We start from the raw sequence: 20,383 nt of genomic DNA, 5'->3' as shown, positions 1-20,383 counted from the left end.
TTGTGACAATTTTAGTTTGATCAAGTTTCATAAGACTGCTAAGATCAAGTAACGATCCTCTTATGTTGCTCCTCGAATTTTTTCTTCATTTAACTGAAAAATAACGCCGCAAAGAGTGAAGTCGTTTGAAAATTTTAATTGCCTGTTCACTATTTATCATGATGAACTAAAAGTATGACAATTGATAAAAAGATTATTTTTCTGATAGGGTGAACTCTGATCCTGGGTAACAAACAACAACATCCAGACATCAAAATACGATTGTCCTGTTTTCATGCATATATATATTACTGGGTAGTCAAGTACAATGTGACTTACCCATGATACGCGTATATTACTGATAAATCATCACATGAATGATACTCAAAAGCATAAAAACAATACAATCTATTCAGATGCCGGAATAAAGATAATGAATCGCTAACAATCTGTGATGTTGAAATAAAAACCTTTCATCATATCACATATTCATGAACGCATGTGTACAGTTCTATCACCCTGTTGTGCAGAATGCAGTGAGACAAATAATAAAGTAAAAAGCTCCCTTCCTGAGCGGAATTCTTGGACTTGCAGATTCTGTTAAGTACAAGGACCAAAGTCACTTACATTGCAAATGCCGTGTATCTATATGTACAATGTTTAAGTAGAAAAAAAATTAAAATTATTAACACCCAAATATATTGCATTTTATGCATAATAGTATATATTTAAAAAATTGAAAAAGTAGGAGAGTAGCATTGATGGGTCAGAGTTGAAGTATTCAGTCCAAGAGGAAGGTCCAGAGATAATAAATAACCAGAATTCATTTCATGATAAAAGAAAATCTGCAAGATAATTCAGCTGATGCAAAATGCTAAACAATTGCACCTGCTGAAAGATGTCTTTTAAGACACTCATTCAACACATTCATTTCTGTTCAACATGTGTGCTAAAAAACCTTGGGGGAAAAGATTGAATATCTTGGCACAATTGCTTGGTACATGTATAAGGTGAATCAACTACTTTATTGTCTGTGAAGAAAAAAACTGCTCCTGAATCTGACTGTGAAGCTCCTGAGAGGTTCACAGCTAACAATCGCCAACCCTAACATGCTAAACTGTTCCATCTTATCTTTTATGCCACTGTATTTGGTTGGGTGAACATGTCCTCTTCAACCCAAAATAAACGTAAAAAAATAACTTGTTGAGTTCTACATGGTACAATAAAACGAAAAAAATCTAAAAGCATTGACATGTTTACAAGTTATTTTATCACTAGTACAATGACCAACACAAAGTGCACACTTTATACCCATAATGAATGTTCAAAAAATCCTGCACTGGCAGTTACTAATGTAAAATACTGTTCTCTACATCCACTACAAATTAATCTCATTTGTAAGTATTCTCCAATTTGGTTAATGAAATCAGATGATGACAGATTATTATCCATTATGCTTAAATAGGTCCACTGTGGGTAATTCCTCCAAATTAAGCAGGGGTTGGCCAGGGGCTAGAAAAGAGCTAGATTATCATCTAGGCATCGAGAAGGGTTTAAAAGTAGTTCATGGAAGCATATATCATACACATGCAGACATGTCTAAAACATAAAAGAACACCACCTATATCTTTGTTCACAATATTTACCTTTGGAAAGTAAATTGCACTAGATAACTGGGAACTATGGAAGGATGGCACTGTCACAAAATATGCAAATGCATTTCAAACATAATTCCTACTTTCACCAAATACAATCATGGCAAGATTAAAAGTTGGAGCAGTTCCTTTTCATTATTTAGTGATATATTACCATCCCTGTTTCCTCCATACTATTGTAACCCGACAAGCTTGGAAGAACGTTCGAATTCTACCATTCCTTACTCTGTTTCAGTGTCCATCCCTCCAAGTTTATCACACACACATACACAATTACATCCACATCTACCTCTCTTCAACATTTACACAGGTCTTAAATATATATTATACTTTTGTACACATTATCATCCCAGCGGTTTGCATGGGCCCAATTTATTTTAATGTACATATACTTTAATATTTTCTTAACATATCTGTACAAAATAAAAATCTGTTAATGCGATTGTTATATAAATTTACCACAGTCGAGTTAATATCTAAAAAATCTGTCCACTGTCCAACTTTTACACAATGGTTGGTCCAGGCCCTGCCCCCCTCTGCCTGCTTCAGTGGCCGTCCTATAGCAGCCATTCAACCATCCAGCACTTTAACATGGCATCACAGTTTAAGTTCATTGGCAATTTTTGAAGCAATGTTCTTAAATCCTATAGAGGTCCCTGAAATCCGTTTGAATCGTACTCCATTGAGAGAGAGTCTGGGGAGTTTGCAGACCTCCATTTCCCATTGCACTAAGCTGTCTGTGTTAGGATCACCATGTACACACAGTAACAAAAACTTCTCCCGCTGTTCATAATCACAGTTGTTGGCATCTAACACTTTTCTGATTTCTTTCATCATGTCATTAGGGTCCATTGAACTAGTCGTTTTCATGCTCCATGTGAATCGGAGAGATCTGGGTTTGACCATTGGGTTGTCTGACTGACCCTCTGCTACTGACCTGCGGAACAATTTGCTGAAAATTACAATAATGTAATACTTAATTCATGGCTATCCCTCCGACACTGGCATGTGAGGTCTGATTCAGTTAGTAAGATTCACAAAGATAAAATGATTCATGCAGCATGTCCCAAAGTCAAAGTCATGTATATTTTTCTTTGCTACATAACATACTCTTCAATTTTCATTTTCATGTTTACCATGCATTTTTGAGGCTTGAGTATCATAATTTTCATGCGCAATTTAAATTTCAATGTGTTGCAAATATTCTTTGATACATGTAAATCATTTCAGTTTTCTAAAAGTCATTTAAAGTGTGTCAAAATATAAAAAATCCCAAAAGACCAATTAAAGCAAAAATTCAGAAAGAAGAAAAAAACCAATATTAGTTTCTTCCACCCAATAAGACTATATCAAAGATATGGGGAAAGCAAAGGGAAAATACAGCCAATTCCTGTCTTGTCAGTTTTAGGGCCAACAGAGTCTAAACTCCACTGACTCCAACAAATCCTGTCAGATAAGTTAAGCATAATACTCAGTCATATGTACAGAAAATTGAACATTTAACAATTCTTTATAATCAATTTTATAACAAATTGATAAGAATAAGAAAGTCTTGGGGATACAAAATGAATATTGGTACTTTTCTTGCTCTGTAAACCAAGCTTGGACAGTTAGGAATCAGCTGTTTCAGATATTGTTCCACTAGAATGTGTGCTCCGAATATGTATACCAGTATTGATGGTCTCAGTGTTGTGAGGGTAGCCAAGATAAACAATGATGTTAGTCATACTTTACACTTGATATCAAACTGAATAGCATATCAATAAATATATAAATAGTTGTACAAATAAAACAATTATACATGGTTTCTACTAATCTGCCAGTATTTATTCATACATTCCAATCATCACTATGGCAGACTTTTAAATGTTTTACACTTTGTAAAAATTAGAAATATAAAATTAACAATACTTGTGAGTGGAAACGTACAGTTCACGACTCAACGACCTATGTTCCACCTTCTCCCCACTCAAAGTTGTGTTATCCCTGAAAGATGATTTGATGAATGTAGAATTGTGCACAGAAATTGTCATACTGAATATCATATCTTCTTTAAAAATAGCAGCAACAGTTGTAACAAGCTGTTGGACTAGTTGTTCAGAATTGCACATATCAGCTGTGTTTCTAAGTAAGACTAGAATATTTGTAAAGAAAAATTTGAAAAATTGTGCTGAATTATATATAGTTTCCAATAGATCCCAAAACCACAATCACTGCATTCAGCACCCACTGCCAACAACCCAGGGTCTGCCTCTATTTATTACTACGTGACTATGCTTTGACAGAAAGGATGCCTAAGCATCCTTGTGTGGGAAATGCATGCAGTCTTTTTGTCACACACTTCTGTGAAAGCCACATGAATCAATAAACCATGTATAATTGTTCACTCAGAAGTAAATCAAGTCTCTACCATACAGAAGTTAGTTAAGCCAAAATAAAGTGTCATAAAACAGTGTATGCACTAACTGATATGCTGGTATGCAAACGTAATAGTACTGCTAAGATACAATGAGTATATGCTTGGCAATCTGAGTGTAATTTATAAATATACTAGTTTCTCATTCTCGATCAGATCCAAATGAAAACTGTTAAATCATCGAGATTTAACATAAAGTAAATTAAAGGACAAATTAAAAACTATTATTTTTCTTAACTTCAATTACTATCTTGTTTCTTTCAATAGGCCATTTACCAGTGATATTTTTGTAAAATGAAAAAAAGAAATAAAACAAAACGAAAGGCATTTCAAAAGCAGAAACAATATTCATGCATCTTTATATCACATGATACATACCTTCTACTGAATTTTTGACTTAGTTTATTGAAAAATGACATGCGACCTGCCGCATTCATGGCCGAGGTGTCCTGAGTTTGATCGGGTCCATTGTAAGTTCTGGGCTGGCGTCTGTCTCTCACTGGACCACCATGGAATGTGTTTCTGAGTACAGTTCTATTCAGATAACTTTTGGGTGGTACAGGAGAAACAGGTAAAGTTTTTCCAGGGGCGGTCCTAAAAAAATAGGGAGTGTTATTGGACAAAACGCTCACCCACCATCCCTAACATACTCAATGTGCATCCTTTATCATGTTGTGCCCATTGATGCACTGCACAAAAGCTAAATGATTGCGCAGCGTGATAAAATACATGTATGTCGGAAATTCACCCTGAAATGTTTCACCTTCTAATTCATTCAAGTGACGCTGTACATAGGGGAACTCATTTTACAAACTTGAGACTCTAGCTAGAAATCTGAGACTACCCATTTTCATTGAAATAAATAGAAGAATTTGGTGGCTTGTTGATTGACATTTTATATCATCTGATTTAACAAGATGTATCAAAAATGTGAACACACAGCTTTATGAAGATTAAGGAATACCTAAATATTGAATACCTATATGGTGAAATAATATAGTCAAAGATCAGTATCTATAACATCAATATCTTTGATTTACATGTCAAAGCTAGTTGGCCTGAGCTGATTTGTGAACACATATTGCAGATTACTACTACTGAAGAGCCATATCAATAAACATTGCCCTTCCAGAAAAAAAATTGTTTTGAAATATTGCATAAGGATTTATTATAATGGTTTTATATCAAAATATTATTGTAGCAACCTCTGAAATCTCTCCTGTGTTCTGAAATAAGAGTCTGCCTTGCAATTAAAACCACCCTTTTGTGTTCTTTGACATAACAAAGGGGAGGGGGATATCAAATATTAGTGTGAATTACATTTGGTTTTCATACACCTTTCAACTTAACCACTTTAACTTTGTGTACTATAACTTTGTGTAACTGTAGGCACACATATTTCATTGACAATGTTTCAAAGCTACCAAATATGTGTACATGTACATGGTTAGCATCTTCAGGGGTTGTATTGTATGTAGTCCAAAGTTCGGCAGATTTCTCAAGTTCACAAGATGATCTCCATCCTGTTGACATGTTAGAACACAAAGCTGCAATTTGAGGTCAGGAGAAGTTAGTTTTGATTCTACGTGACTAATTATTCCCGATTACTATGCATACTTACAGCATCTCTAACACAAGTAACTTACGTTGGTCTGAAGTTGTCCCCATCACTGAGTGGAGGTAGGTCTGTCACACGGGCCACCTGAGACTGGGTAAGACTTGCAGATTTCACATGACTCTTAGGACGAACCGATGGATTCTCTGTACCACCAGTTGAATTTGACATTGGTCTACAAGTATCAAATAGCAGTACAGTAAAACTTGGTTATAGTGAAGTCCTAAGGAGCAGTGAATTTACTTCGTTATATCCGTAATTTGTTATATCCGTATAACGAATTCTTAATAATAACTATAGCAAATTCACTATATACATGTTTTCTTGTAAGATTATAATTTTTGCTAATTGAGGCTTAAAATAACAATGCATTTCTTTGATTCTTTAATAATCAGATTGTGAAATGAAAATTTATATGAAAATAAGTTCATTCAAATTATAACGTTAAATCGTAGTGCAAACTTTTTAAACTGTAAAGAAAATTGTTATAAAAGTGTTAAATTTCGTTATTATTAACATCTATGGGACTCAAAATCAGTTGTCGAAGATTCTATATACAACATACATTGAAAGCATGCAATTTGACCATCAGATAAATTTAACCTTTACAGTAAATGCCCTTGAAACTAAACCCTGTAATTTTCAACCCTCCAGGTTCAATACTGACTGTAGATTGAATGCCTGTATAACAAGGAGACAATGAATTCATGAATGACAGAATAAATCAGTCGTTCCTACCCTCTGAGATCCTGGCCATTGCTTGTCCGTGCTGGTTTTTCCTGGGTGGGTGGGACCCGTGTGTCCCCCGGACTGAATGTCTCACTGCGGCCTGTGCGGCGGGGAATACTACTGTGGATGGAGCTGTTCTTGGCTGTAGAGGAGGAAGAGGAGGAGGAGGAGGTCTGTGATGAACTCAGCTTTTTAGGCATGGTAGAACGTGTTGGTGTGGAACTGATCTGTAAAGCAGACATTAAGGTTCAATTTCCTCTTTGTGGCTGGATGCATGGAACATTTTAAATGCTACACAAGCAACCAAATCTGATGATGAATGAAGCATTACAATGGCACATGCAATGGCACATCTCTATTCTGTGATATGATGCAATCTTCTTTTTTCATTAAAATCATGCTCATGAAAAAAAAATGCTTTGAACCTCAATGATGAGGAGGGAATTTATGTTTGATATCAAGAATTGTTAATTTGATTTGATCATTTGGGAATAAGTAAACATCACCTGCTGTCCCTTGATACTCTCTCGTACAAAAGGAGATCTCTGAAATTAATGAAACCTTTGTACAATATTGGTGACAATTACTGGAGTAGGGAATTAGTTATACACCTACCACCGATAGGTTGAATACGGCATACTCGTACAATACTGTTTAGTTATGTAATGGTTACTGATATATATGTATATACTAGTGTATTTTTCAGATACCATATCACACCTTCCCAGTTTATAGAGTAACAGTCAACGTTTGTCTCGTGTCACAATCTTAAAGGCTTTCATAATTTTTTTAATGTTTTTTGTGCCCCCCTTCCCCTCTCTTTAGTGTTCTGATTTTTCAAAAAGATTTCAAACATTTAATTCCTAGTGCTTGTTCATGCTGGAGGTAATGATATAATCTTCTAATGTGCTGGACCCGTGCAACACTATTGTGGTATAGCTATGCAAATGTTAGTATTCTAGCATGCACAGCAAATACACATACATTCCTTAAATGCTTCTATCAAAAGCTTTATATACACATTAAACATAATATGCTACTCCAATGCAAACCCATACACTACCACATAAAATCTAGGATAGATACATATTTATACATATATACACACACAGGAATTATACATCAATTAAACAATAATATATGTATTGAATTTTTGAGAAAAAATTTTCATCTAACAATATTTTTCATTATTGTGATACCTTTAATAGTTAAAATTAAATCAACTAATTTCATATTGATTTAATGATTGTAACAACAAATATTGTTTATATTCCCATACAACACAGTGAGATGTATAGATTACATTTTCTATGATGCATCAAAATATTGGTGCTAGTGCTGCACTCTATCTATAAATATAATCAACTTGTTGGCAGTTGTGAGCAATTATTTCCTACATCATTTTTCCACTACTGTTCTGAGAGTCACTGTTCCCTTGACTTATCTACCTTTGGAGATTCCATGACAGGGCCCCCTGAGGGGGTTTTCCGCCCTGACAGAGCGTTTTCCTTGGTGGAGGAAGGGTCGATGGTGTTTTGTCTACGTGGGGTGTGTGATGATGATTGAGAGCTGGATGGTCCTGTTGTACCTGTATAAAACAAAATGTTTACAAATGTTAACTAAAGGAGTCTCAATATCATACAAAGATTGAGGTTTTAAAGTGTGTAGATCTGTTCTTAGGCCACATAAAATTAATATTTAGATTCTCATCCTGATTTGCAAAAAATATGGGGCGAATCATATTTATTATTTTTTATTCTTTTAAAAACACCATTTTCACCGTTCATGTTCCAGAAATAACAACTGCTCTTTTCTTTTAAATTGTTAATGCTAATATGAGTACACAAACCCACTTTTAATCTTTAATTATGCACGAATACATTTGCATCCTTACGATAACAAACATGACTGAAATCAAATGGTAATCCACATGTTTAGGCAGCGATTAAAATGTTTTGAATCTTTTGTATACCAAGCTTGATTTTTTTCCCCGAAATTTTTTTTCCACACTATTTTTTTTCCTTCAAAATAATAAATAAAATGCATCATGGCGGGCAGTAATGAGAATCTAGAATTTAAAGTGACCTTATTCTGTTAATTTTGATTGAAAAACAGAACAAACAACAACACAAAATCAACAAGAACATGGGGCGTGCTTGATTTTCCCAAAAGGTGTAACTGTATATGTATACACTTTCGTAAATAAAACAAGGGCACCGCAAAGCAGAGCATCCCCTTGTTACATGACTCATTGTAGGGGAAAATGCATTATTTAGGAAAATACATGTAAAGAAGATGGGTGAATAAGGCGTGCAAAATGAAAATATCATTAAATCTGATAATTTTTTAAATAATAATTAAAAACAGTGCATATTTAACGCAACATCGCTTCGTAACATTTAAATATTTTAAATACATGTAATACATCAATTTAATGTGTGTGTCAAAACCTCCAAATAGCGTCATTTTTATAACTTCAATGCCTTTTCTTTTATAGAGTGGGTCTGAGCTCCATATTTTTGTCATAGTCTAAATGTGGTTTAATGGAATTTATACCGATTTTAATCAACAAAAATGTGGAGAGATGACCCATTATACTTTTAAAATGTCATTTTGTAGCCCAACAATTGAACGTTCTAGTAAAATTACACAAGTCCATAAAACCTTGACCAGTGTCTCATATAGCATTTAAACAATGAACTTTGTTGTAAATGAAATGGCTCAGTGGTTAGAGCAGCAAACGTTAGTTAAATTTATAGAACTAGGGTTTTTAGGTTGTGGGTTCGATACCACCAGAGCTTAAAAACTGGGTTTTTGTTTTTTTTAACTTTACTAGATATAAATAAAAAAAAATGTCAAGTTAATGATTTGAACTGCATACGGTATCGATTTACTTTAAGTCGTACATAAAATTACCGGAATTGTCTATTGTCAAGTCATACATAAAATTCCTGTTTTAACTTAGTTTTTTTTACGATAATTTAAAAAAATATTTCATCAATTGACTTGAAAATTAATAGGGTTTGTCCTTTTACCATGCAAAAGAAGGGTACAAAGTTTGATGAATATTCATGAGAGGGTTTTCTTGGAATTTTGCTAAAGAGCTGATAATGGACACACACACACACAGAGCAGCGATGCTATATCCCCTTCACAACAAGTTGCGCGAGGGAATAATAATGTGCATATTTTTGTAAATAAAATAAAATGCAGAGGTGTGGCGTTTTGGTGTAGAACAAGTGTACACTTTCCTACACCAAGTCGGGGGCATCTGTTGTTGGGTGTAGCACTGAAACCAATACAAGGGGGTAAATGTTATGATTAAAAACTTGACCAATAATTTTCAGCATTATAACCGATAAGAAGTCACATGTAAGCTGTCTTTCAAGTGAGACCCATCAAATTTGAAATGAGTTTATTTCATTTCATTTCTATTGGGAAAAAGCCACATATTGTTGTTGAACATAAGATCCCCCGCTAAAAATGCATCCTTGTCCACTATAATAATACTTCACTTCCCACACCACACTTTTTAAATGCACTTGATATACAAAATGTTTACACCAGTGTACACCTAGTTAAGCTAAATCAAGTGCGCCCATTGTCAAATTGATATCAATTACCAAAAGCTAATTCAATTTTTATATCAAGGAATAAAAAACATTTCTTGGCAAATTTGTAAAATTTCATCATTTCTCAATTCATCCCCAGTCCCATTTTGTAAATAAATACATTGGACTTCCTTTTATGTTTCAATAAATTATCAAAACAAGGGTTAAGTTGAATCTTTTGTATCATATGATCAGATATATGGTCTGTTGGTTAGTGTGCAGTCTGCTTACGTTTGATACTACCATTGTTTTCGGTGCCCTGACTGTATCGCCGGCGGCCCTGATTGGTGCCACTACTGGTAGCGGACTGACTGCGAGTCACTTTGTTAGGTGACTGACTGCTGGCCGTGTTTTCACTGTGGGGCCTATTGGACGACATCTGGGCTAAATGTCGCAGCGACTGACTACTTCCAGAGCGATCACTACCCTCCAACTACAAAGAATGTTACACATTAGTCTAAGGAAATCAGAAGATCCTCATTCTACACTTTAATATACACTCCCCAGGATGTCTGGCTTGACTTACATCGGATGTTCTGCGGCCTAACAACAAATATGTGGCCTGTACATCATCGTACTTCTGATGGGTGATGGAATCCTCCACAGCCTGTCGTGTATATCCCATATTCAGCATCAGCTCTAAAGTCAACAAAAAACTTTACTTGTACCAAAAAAAAAACATTGACATTTGTAATTGTTCAACTTTCCTTTGTAAACAAAGTCATATACCTTTACTTTAATATCAATATCTTGTTTGATATTTCAACCTTTGTTAAATACATCAAAAGGCATATTGTATAGTGAACACAAGAAATCATATGATTAGCTATTTCAGACTGTTAGTAATTTGAAATAGGTTTCAAAGGTAACAGGACAGCATTTTCTTTGTCACCTTTAAGTAATAACAGTGTTTTTGCATGGCGGTATTGCCGTGCATTGAAGATTCCCTGCCATGCATCACACGCTGCCACCATGCTTTCCGCTATGCATGTTTATTTCAAAGCAAAATTCTTTTCCCAAATATTTCACATCTTAACAGTAATAAGTAGATGTATTTACATTTTCCAGTGTCTTTGCCTGTGATAACACTGCGTATCGATTTTGTACTATAAAACCCATAATACAAATGACGCCAAATTGAGGCGCCAGCCGGGTTTACTTATTCATTTTTTTATATTTAATCGTACGATGGCTTAAAATTATATAAATATAAGTAATAAGGAATCATTCTTTGAATATTATGAGGTGATAATTTCAGTGGGGGCGTGATCAAATCTATCATAAAGCCCTTCAGGCCTTTAGCTCAGGTGAGCTAAAAACTACAGTTAATGGCAGGTAATACACGGAAGCGATGTCACATGACAAGAAACATCGTATATTGTATGCCTATGAAAATGATGGACTGTGTACATACATGTATGTAAACGACGAAGGGGAATGGTGTCAAGATATCTCAGAAACTTTCATATAAATCCCCTATTTAAACAAGAAATATTAACTGCCAAGAATAAGTTGAATCAAGTTTGCTGTAATTGTATGGACTTGTTCTCCCTATTTCTTGTTCTACACCCAACCCCCCTCCCCTAAAAAATCTCTATATAATACGTAGAAGACAAATGGGACACAAGCTGAACTGCCTTGTGAATCTATATTTCTTGTGTCTTGTGAAAACTTGTGAGGGCCACCCTCTTAAAAAAATTGATATTGAAAAAAAAATGCTATTAGTTTTGCCAGAAAAAAAACCCAGAAAAAATTGTAGATATTAATTAAAATATAATTATGAATTGAAATAATACTTGTTGATGTAGATTTCATGAAAATGCATCAATCATAGTACATATCATGTAGTACATTTCATCAAATGGTTATACATGTATTATTATTAAGCGCAGTGATTTCGAGCTGGCTTGGGCTCTTTAGCGCCGCACCTACTCAGACAAACTTACCTCATGCTTAAAAATTTTTCTGAGGAAAACACTGAATTAAAACAGTTTAAGAAAGAAGTACTTTCAAGTGATTTCCAAAGAGTACATGCAAGAAAAATATATAAATAATACAACAACATACTATGAACATAGAACAATACTTCAACCAAATCTCAAATATTCCAGATAGAAATCAAAACAGAGGACTAAGATGGTCATTGAAAATATCCCTTTTTTATGGAAATGTTAAGTGAATCAAAAGACCCAGGTCCAGTATCAAGACAAATACATAAAGATTCATAATTTAAATAACCCTTTTCTTCCTGTTAATTCTTCATCATTCAGGCTTATAATTTGATGTATACTGTAATTATGAATCAGATAACAATCACAGCAATCTTGTTTGCAACTTCAGTTTGAAGTTGTTTATCTATACAAATACTTATTTTCTTTTACTGTTACAAAAGGGAGGGGGGTGTGTGTGCATGGCACACGCCTGTTAAAAGAGTGGAATTTTAGTAATCTCAGAAGTCAAGAAACTTTGATAGCAAAGAAATAACGCATCCATGTGCCACTGTGTGTATGCAGCAAGTTCAGCATAAAGTGGGGTCACATGCATGTCATCCTCTTTGCCATGTCTGCATCTGACAAATTATGTACCTATTCGCTTATTTTCAAGGAGGTCTTTTGGTGGCTCCTTGTAGGGCTTTAAATCCCGTTCTTCATAACCCATATTGATCCATCTGTCTCTCATTATATTCTGACACAAAATAAGAAATGCCATGAAATAAAAAACAACACATAATACTGACATCAAGCAAGCATGAACTCTTTCCATTCGATAACCAATGATAAGCCTAGGTTACACTGTTTGCACCATTACAAATAAGAATTCATAAAAGACTGAACCTAAGCGAATCATGGATCATCATCTGAAATGTTCACACTGCTTCTAAGAAGGGTTTTGCTGACCAGGATTTCTTAGAGACAAAATTTGCCTAGTTTTTCACCATCCTACCACCACCCCCTACCCCCTTTCTCCAGAAATCTTGATAGCAATAAACCCTTTTCCTCTACAGGACAATACAAGTTTGTGGCTGGGAGTTTTACCTATCCGCAAGGGGTCAAGAACATCTGCAGGGGGCTCTACATAAGGTTTTAGTTCATCATCCTCGCAACCTATATTCATCCACTTGTCCTTCATAATATTCTGTCATAGTATGAAGTTTAAAGAAATGACAAAATAGTTAAAAATTCAGCATGACATCTCAAAATGTGTATACCTAAACTGCTAAGATGGAGCAGAACTATTGCAACATCCAGTATATACTGTTTGTATTTTTATGTATCTATAAGAGTCTATGATTGTTTCATTGACTTTCTGCACTATTTGTACCCTATAATCTCTGTACTTCATTATCATAATTCAACATGTCAAGCTTGAGAAGTTTGACCTTGGAAGCACATTGAGATTACATTTTCATTTAGGAGCTTCTTTACACATCTGAATAATAATAGAAACAGTGCTTTAATTCAATAAACAAAAAAAGGTTTTGTAGAGCCAAGAAAATATACCTCTAGACACACTCGCTTGGTAGGATTTAACACTAAAAATTTTTTTAACAGATTTTCACAGTCTGTTGACATGTAGAATGGTATTCTGTATTTTCCTCTCAAAACTCTTTCTCGAAGTTCCTACAAAGTCAAAATTAATGATTTAAAGAATTATTTACTTTATAATTGCTTTTACACATTTAAAACGTAACGACTTTGAAGTAAAATCTTACATTGACCTTTTTTTTTAAAAACAATTATTCAACTAAATAAATCCTTGAAAAAATAATTTCATAATTTTTTTTACATATAATTTGCAACTTTTCCAAGTTTAAAAAAATGTTGCAGCAATAACATTCACATGGACGCAAGTTCATTGCAATGTACTTACTTTTAGATTTTGTCCATCAAACGGAAGAGAACCACTGACTAGAGTATACAGTATCACACCTAAACTCCAAACATCCACCTCAGGTCCATCATACTTTTTCCCTGTGGACAAATACAGTAGATTAGTTTCTACCCTGTCACCTGTAGCAAGAAGATGATTGGTGCCTACAATATCATTATGCTATTGAGCCTACCTTGAAACAACTCTGGAGCAGCATAAGGTGGACTACCACAAAAAGTGTCTAGTTTGTTTCCAGGAACAAATTCATTGCTAAAACCAAAGTCTGCAATCTTTATGTTCATATCAGCATCTAAAAGTAAGTTTTCTGCCTGAAATAAGAAAATCACATATTTTCATACACTGGGAACACTCATATGGTATACTTCCAATAATAATCATGAGTTGCTCTCAGACTATATAAACCAACTTAATGTCAAGGAATTTGTGTGGGTTTTTTCTCTTTTTTGTAGCTCTATACATGTTAATGCTATGAAGTTATTGAGGGGCATTTTTTTTTATAGTTGTTGTGCTTAGTTGCAGTTGACTTCACATGATGACTGAAGACATACAGTATCACATATCTACCCAGGCCCAAGTGCTTTAAACTGTTATCAATATTTTCCTAGGCAAACACTCTTCAACACTAATAAGTAATATGAATGACCATATTACTGGTTCTCAGACTTACTTGGCATACAAGTAGGACCACAGAAGAACCTTACCTTTAGATCTCTGTGGACTATATGCTTCTGGTGACAATACTGTACAGCTGAAACAATCTACAACAACAAAAATTCTGTTTTAACCGAAGACTGTGAAATACAATACATCTAACTCTGATAGGCTGAATTGACATTGTTAGCTTTATGTAAGCTTTGTATCTCTTAATTGTTTGATGACGATGCTCAAGTACACTCAATTCATAACATTGAGGATGCATTTAAGCATTTTTTATAACTCAGTCTCTTCCTAAAATAAATGTTCTTTCCTACCAGAACAATATTTTTACAGAAATATTCATCAGTTTATTGACAAAATCACATATTTCAAAAGGGTCATTGCAACATACACATCTGTGACTTATGTACATTACTCAAATGTCAAATCTTTGTTGACCTTGAAACCCAATCATGACACTTAATCTGTTCAATGATAGCCTCAAGCAAGACGTCAGTTGCAGATCAAGTTTTGGCTGATGAATGAACTAATGGTAGACCTAGCCAGCCTAGATAACTGCATTATTATCGCTTCCTCAAATCTGACATGGATAACCTCAGACACTGTGTCAACATCAAACCTTGCTATTCAAAATAATCAGTTTTTGAACAGCACCTTTAATAATGATGAAGAGATGCAATGCATATCCCTAAAATGAAAATGGTGGAGTTTACCACCACACCCCGAATATGGAGATGCACACTAATACATAAGGTTATCTTAAGTTGAGTTCATTTACACATACATAGCAAAACAATATATATTTAATCTGCTTAACACAATGAACAATTGGAATTGCATCCTATTTAACTATCATTAAAAAAATGATCTACACTACTCCCTATCCTCTCTTGTGACAAATCATTTTACTTAATATCCTGAAAAAGAGACAAATTCAAATTTTCATGTTCATCACTTTTGCTATTAAATTTGCTATACACTGACAAAAATTTACATGATTAATTAATATGCCCTTAATCTGATAAATATAGCTTTAAAATATGAGTGATCTCCTTTATCTCTCATTCTAGAGGTAGTCTAAAAATGGCCATGACCAAACAAGCCAAATGGGCTATCAAAACACATTTGGGCATTGATCATAACCTGTTGATTCATGAATGAAAGCAAGCTCACATACCCCACTCTTCCCATTACTTGACAATGCTACTCACAATGAACAGCACGGTACTCATTAAATACTCAATATAATTTGATAAAGGGCACAACATGGGAAAAATCATCAGCTCACATCTTAATGCAAATTTGTACATCTATTACTTTACCTTTAACAACATTATAAATTCAAAAAGCCCAAAGTTCTCACAAAAATAAAGGAATAAAAATTTCTTGGAAATATGCACATATACACATTGTGTCCTAAATACCTAAAAAGTTTCACAAAATTCATTCATTATTTTCGCAAATTACTCAAATTTGGAACAGAATTAGCCCATAGTTTTTGCAATTTATATTTTCCTATTTATGCTAAACTATGTTGAATTTAACTCAGTAGTTTTTGTGAAGAAGATTATTAAAAATGCACCCCCCTTTTTCTACAGTTTCGAGGTTTTCTCTGCTTTGAATAAAGATCGATCTTTCATTTCTGCAATTTATATTTGCCTTCCCATAAGGATGCTTTGTGCAAAATTTGGTTGAAATTGGCCAAGCGGTTTTAGAGAAGAAGTTCAAAATGTAAAAAGTTTACAGACGGACGACGGACAAAATGTGATCAGAATAGCTCAGTTGAGCAAAATCAAGTATCTGAATTTTACACTTATTTTTGCATATACTTAATTTTTGACATATTTACCTCTTAATTCCGATTGAGTTTCAAATGGTTAAAAGATGTAAACATTTCCCATTATAAATCTCTGTGAAAAATTTGATTTCGTCTCTGTGAACTTTTATGATTGAAAAATGAAAATGTGTCAATGAAGATATTTCTGACATTTTTCCTTCCATCTGTAATTCTTTCACAGGTATGTGAATTTTAACTAAAAATCATCAAAAAGCGATGAAAGCAATAACTTGGGACAGACTATACATTCAATTTAAGATTTTTAAAACTTGGAATTCCAATTCAGCATTTAAAATATAAACAAACTAAAGCATGACCTCAGCTCTGTGTACAAACATAGCATTGTGCGCAAAGCTCTGTATCTTGCTTAAAACTGGAAGCTTGACACTCAAATATGGCTCGACTCTCAGATATTGTTAGAAAATAGAAAATTATAAACAATTAAAACAAAAGAAAAATGCTCTAAAACAAAGAAAGAGCACCCTTTATTTTAACATCATATATTTACCTATATATTTCTTGCAGCAAAATTAATCTCTGTTAGGACTCAAAATGCTGAGCATCTATACAAAACATGTTGCATTAAACAACCATTATGTAGAGATCGTACTGAATTACCAACAGAATGAATAGTATTGTATAATGTGTTGTTAGTGCACCAGATTTTGTTCATCTTGCACAGGTTAACAATCAGCTGTCTGATTTACTGAATTCTATATTTGATTCAATACTTAAAAAATCCAAAATACAGACAATACTGTATTTTTCGGGGCATAGGCCGGTATTTTTTTTCTCCGATGAGCGAGCCCCGGCCTATCCCCCGGGATTGGCTATTCTTAGACTCAAAGTTAAAAAAAATTTAACAGTAAAATATAAAATCCACTGTTTTTATCCGTAGCAGTTTATTATGAGGGTTGGGTTTTTTTTCATCCGTTTGAACTATTGTTCGATAGTTGTCCCGTTGATAATTTTTGTAATGACATCGTGAGTAATAAAATGTACAGTACTGTACGAGGTATTTCTTTACAATCCCAATCAAAAGAATTTTTTCCCCACGTTCGTGTATGAACCCTGGAAACTATTATTGCGTAGTAAAAAAGAAAACGAAACCGGGTAGAATGTAATATGACGGAATTTTTGTGAATTCTTCATGTCTGCGTTCGTGGGAATCACTGGTCTTGGCCAATGGGTGTAGAATAAATCAAATGCTTTGTGTTTTTACAATTAATTTTCTGTTGGATGAAATAACGGTATTCTGGTGTCGTGTGTATATACAAAGGTGTGAAACCCGTGACTAAAACACAGCCTGGGGGCACGTAGCCTAGTGTACACCGTTACACTTCATTGCATTAACTGTGTTTTTAACATTACAACTTCTCTGCATAACGGCAAGTCGCTATTAAATTAATTAATGGAAAGAACACAAATTAAATATTTTATGTTTGGTATTTCGTTTTCTCATTCATAGCGATTACGGGGGATAACTCTATTTGAATATGAAACCATGTGTTGAGCTAATGGACGCCATACCCCGTATTTACAAGTAGCTTTCAAAGTATAACTTGATTAAATGAGATTTAGCAATAAGGTATTAATAAACTATAAAAGGTTTGGTAAAATATTATACATTGTACTTAGTTCTACCAGACAGAACCACAGAGGTTGGTGCTGCAGTTAAATTTACACTATGTAAAATTACGATACATAACGATACACCGACGAATACGGAAGAGACCAAACAGCCACAAAACACAGATTTATTTTTTAAAATTGCTTAAAATATATATGTTAAGCAAATTAAATAACTTTAATTACTCTTTTGACTTCCTACATCGATATTCTGAAAGTACATACTTAATACGATGACTTCCTTATTCAGCAGTCATACTTTCACTATAGTAATCATCGATTAAAAATCGGCTTATCCCCCAATTCGGCTAGTCTAAGAATTTTTCTTGAATTTTGTCTAAAAAATAGCAATTCGGCCTATGCCCCACATCGACATATGCCCCGAAAAATACGGTAGTTCCCCTCAAGTTAAAAAGCATAACGCAAATGAAAAAAATCAAAACAAGCTAAAACCACTGTCACAAGGAGTGAAAATGTCAATGCATTGAAATATTTATCCTCAATTTACTTCACAAAATAGGAACAAATATATTTTGCATGTTTCAAATATTCCCTTCCCACGTGAAACAACAAGCAAATTCATCTTTGTCAGTTTGACCCGTTTATCATGCGTCCAACATGACTGCTTCAAACAAAGAACTTGACTGGTTCTCTGTCTCTATCATATTGTTTTCAATATAAACAAGATATCTGTGAGCCAATGCTCACTAGTGATACCCCCGCTCTGATGTGAATATGCAAAATAAGCAAAGTCGACATTTTACAGAAAGCTGGCATCCGATTGGTACAGAAATATATCCCACAATATGGCATGCCTAAACAAATAGTGTGTTAAAATTTCAAGCATCTGCGATAAATAGCTGCTGAGAAATCTTTGAGAAAAATTTGTTTGAAAATTTTGGCTAAAATAAACAAAGTACTCATTTAACAGCAAGATGACGTCCGATTGGTACAAAAATATATCCCACGATATGGCATGCCTATACAAATAGTGTGTAAAAATTTCAAGCATCTCTGATAAATAACTGCTGAGAAATCTTTGACGAAAATTTGTTTGAAAATTTTAACAAAAAATAAACAAAGTCATTATTTAACAGGAAGTTGACGTCCGATTGATACAAAAATATATCCCACAATATGGCATGCCTATACAAATAGTGTGTTAAAATTTTAAGCATCTGCGATAAATAGCTGCTGAGAAATCTTTGAGAAAAATTTGTTTGAAAATTTTGGTTAAAAAATAAGCAAAGTCGCATTTAACAGGAAGTTGACGTCTGATTGGTACAGAAATATATCCCACGATATGGCATGCCTATACAAATAGTGTGTAAAAATTTCAAGCATCTGCGATAAATAGTTGCTGAGAAATCTTTGAGGAAAATTTGTTTGAAAATTTTGGTTAAAAAATAAGCAAAGTTGTCATTTAACAGGAAGTTGACGTTTGATTGGTACAGAAATATATCCCACGATATGGCATGCCTATACAAATAGTGTGTAAAAATTTCAAGCATCTGCGATAAATAGTTGCTGAGAAATCTTTGAGGAAAATTTGTTTGAAAATTTTGGTTAAAAAATAAGCAAAGTCGCATTTAACAGGAAGTTGACGTCTGATTGGACCAAAAATACATCCCACGATATGGCATGCCTATACAAATACTGTGTAAAAATTTCAAGCATCTGCGATAAACAGTTGCTGAGAATTCTTTGATGGAAATTTGTTTGCAAATTTTTGCTTAAAATAAACAAAGTCATCATTTAACAGGAAGTTGACGTCTGATTGGACCAAAAATAAATCCCACGATATGGCATGCCTATACAAATACTGTGTAAAAATTTCAAGCATCTGCGATAAACAGTTGCTGAGAATTCTTTAACGGAAATTTGTTTGAAAATTTTCGCTAAAAATAAACTAAGTCGTCATTAAACAAGAAGTTGACGTCTGATTGGTACAAAAATATATCCCACGATATGGCATTCCTATACAAATGCTGTGTAAAATTTTCAAGCATCTGCGATAAACAGTTGCTTAGAAATCTTTGACGAAAATTTGTTTGAATATTTTGGTTAAAAAAATAAGCAAAGTCGTCATTTAACAGGAAGTTGACGTCCGATTGGTACAAAAATATATCCCACGATATGGCATGCCTTAACAAACACTGTGTTAAAATTTCAAGCATCTGCGATAAATAGTTGCTGAGATAAATGCGACAGAAATTTTTGTTATGGACGGACAGACAGACAGACGGACAGACAGACACACAAGGGTAAAACAGTATACCCCCTCTCCTTCAGAGCTGGGGTATAAAAATACCAAACCGAAGTTATAAACTGATTGACCGCCATTCTTTCTTTAATATTTTTTTC

General features: G+C 34.0%; 1 protein-coding gene across 9 annotated transcripts in view; it reads right to left on the bottom strand.

Moving 5' to 3' along the window:
• Positions 1-120: 120 nt before the first annotated feature.
• Positions 121-20,383, bottom strand: part of LOC105333342 (MAP/microtubule affinity-regulating kinase 3) — a 31,719-nt gene continuing 11,456 nt past the window's right edge. Inside the window, exons 7-20 of one of the 9 annotated variants that reach the window (XM_066088702.1) lie at positions 14,598-14,654; positions 14,069-14,204; positions 13,876-13,976; positions 13,506-13,625; positions 12,591-12,690; positions 10,532-10,644; positions 10,249-10,438; positions 7,843-7,982; positions 6,901-6,939; positions 6,404-6,621; positions 5,697-5,840; positions 4,429-4,644; positions 3,546-3,620; positions 121-2,586 (exon numbers count right to left, since the gene is read on the bottom strand). In XM_066088702.1, the coding sequence (XP_065944774.1) occupies positions 2,232-2,586; positions 3,546-3,620; positions 4,429-4,644; positions 5,697-5,840; positions 6,404-6,621; positions 6,901-6,939; positions 7,843-7,982; positions 10,249-10,438; positions 10,532-10,644; positions 12,591-12,690; positions 13,506-13,625; positions 13,876-13,976; positions 14,069-14,204; positions 14,598-14,654 (2,004 nt within the window). In that variant the 3' untranslated portion in view covers positions 121-2,231. Of the gene's footprint in view, positions 2,587-3,545; positions 3,621-4,428; positions 4,645-5,696; positions 5,841-6,403; positions 6,622-6,900; positions 6,940-7,842; positions 7,983-10,236; positions 10,439-10,531; positions 10,645-12,590; positions 12,691-13,040; positions 13,141-13,505; positions 13,626-13,875; positions 13,977-14,068; positions 14,205-14,597; positions 14,655-20,383 lie in introns of all 9 variants that reach the window. The other 8 variants (XM_011436259.4, XM_011436258.4, XM_011436261.4 and 5 more) reach the window with 8 other exon arrangements.

Source organism: Magallana gigas, chromosome 6 (genome assembly GCF_963853765.1).
Source record: "Magallana gigas chromosome 6, xbMagGiga1.1, whole genome shotgun sequence".
Classification (NCBI taxonomy): domain Eukaryota; kingdom Metazoa; phylum Mollusca; class Bivalvia; order Ostreida; family Ostreidae; genus Magallana; species Magallana gigas.
The sequence above is the reverse complement of the archived record's forward strand: the minus strand, read 5'-3'. Positions and strand labels throughout refer to the sequence as shown.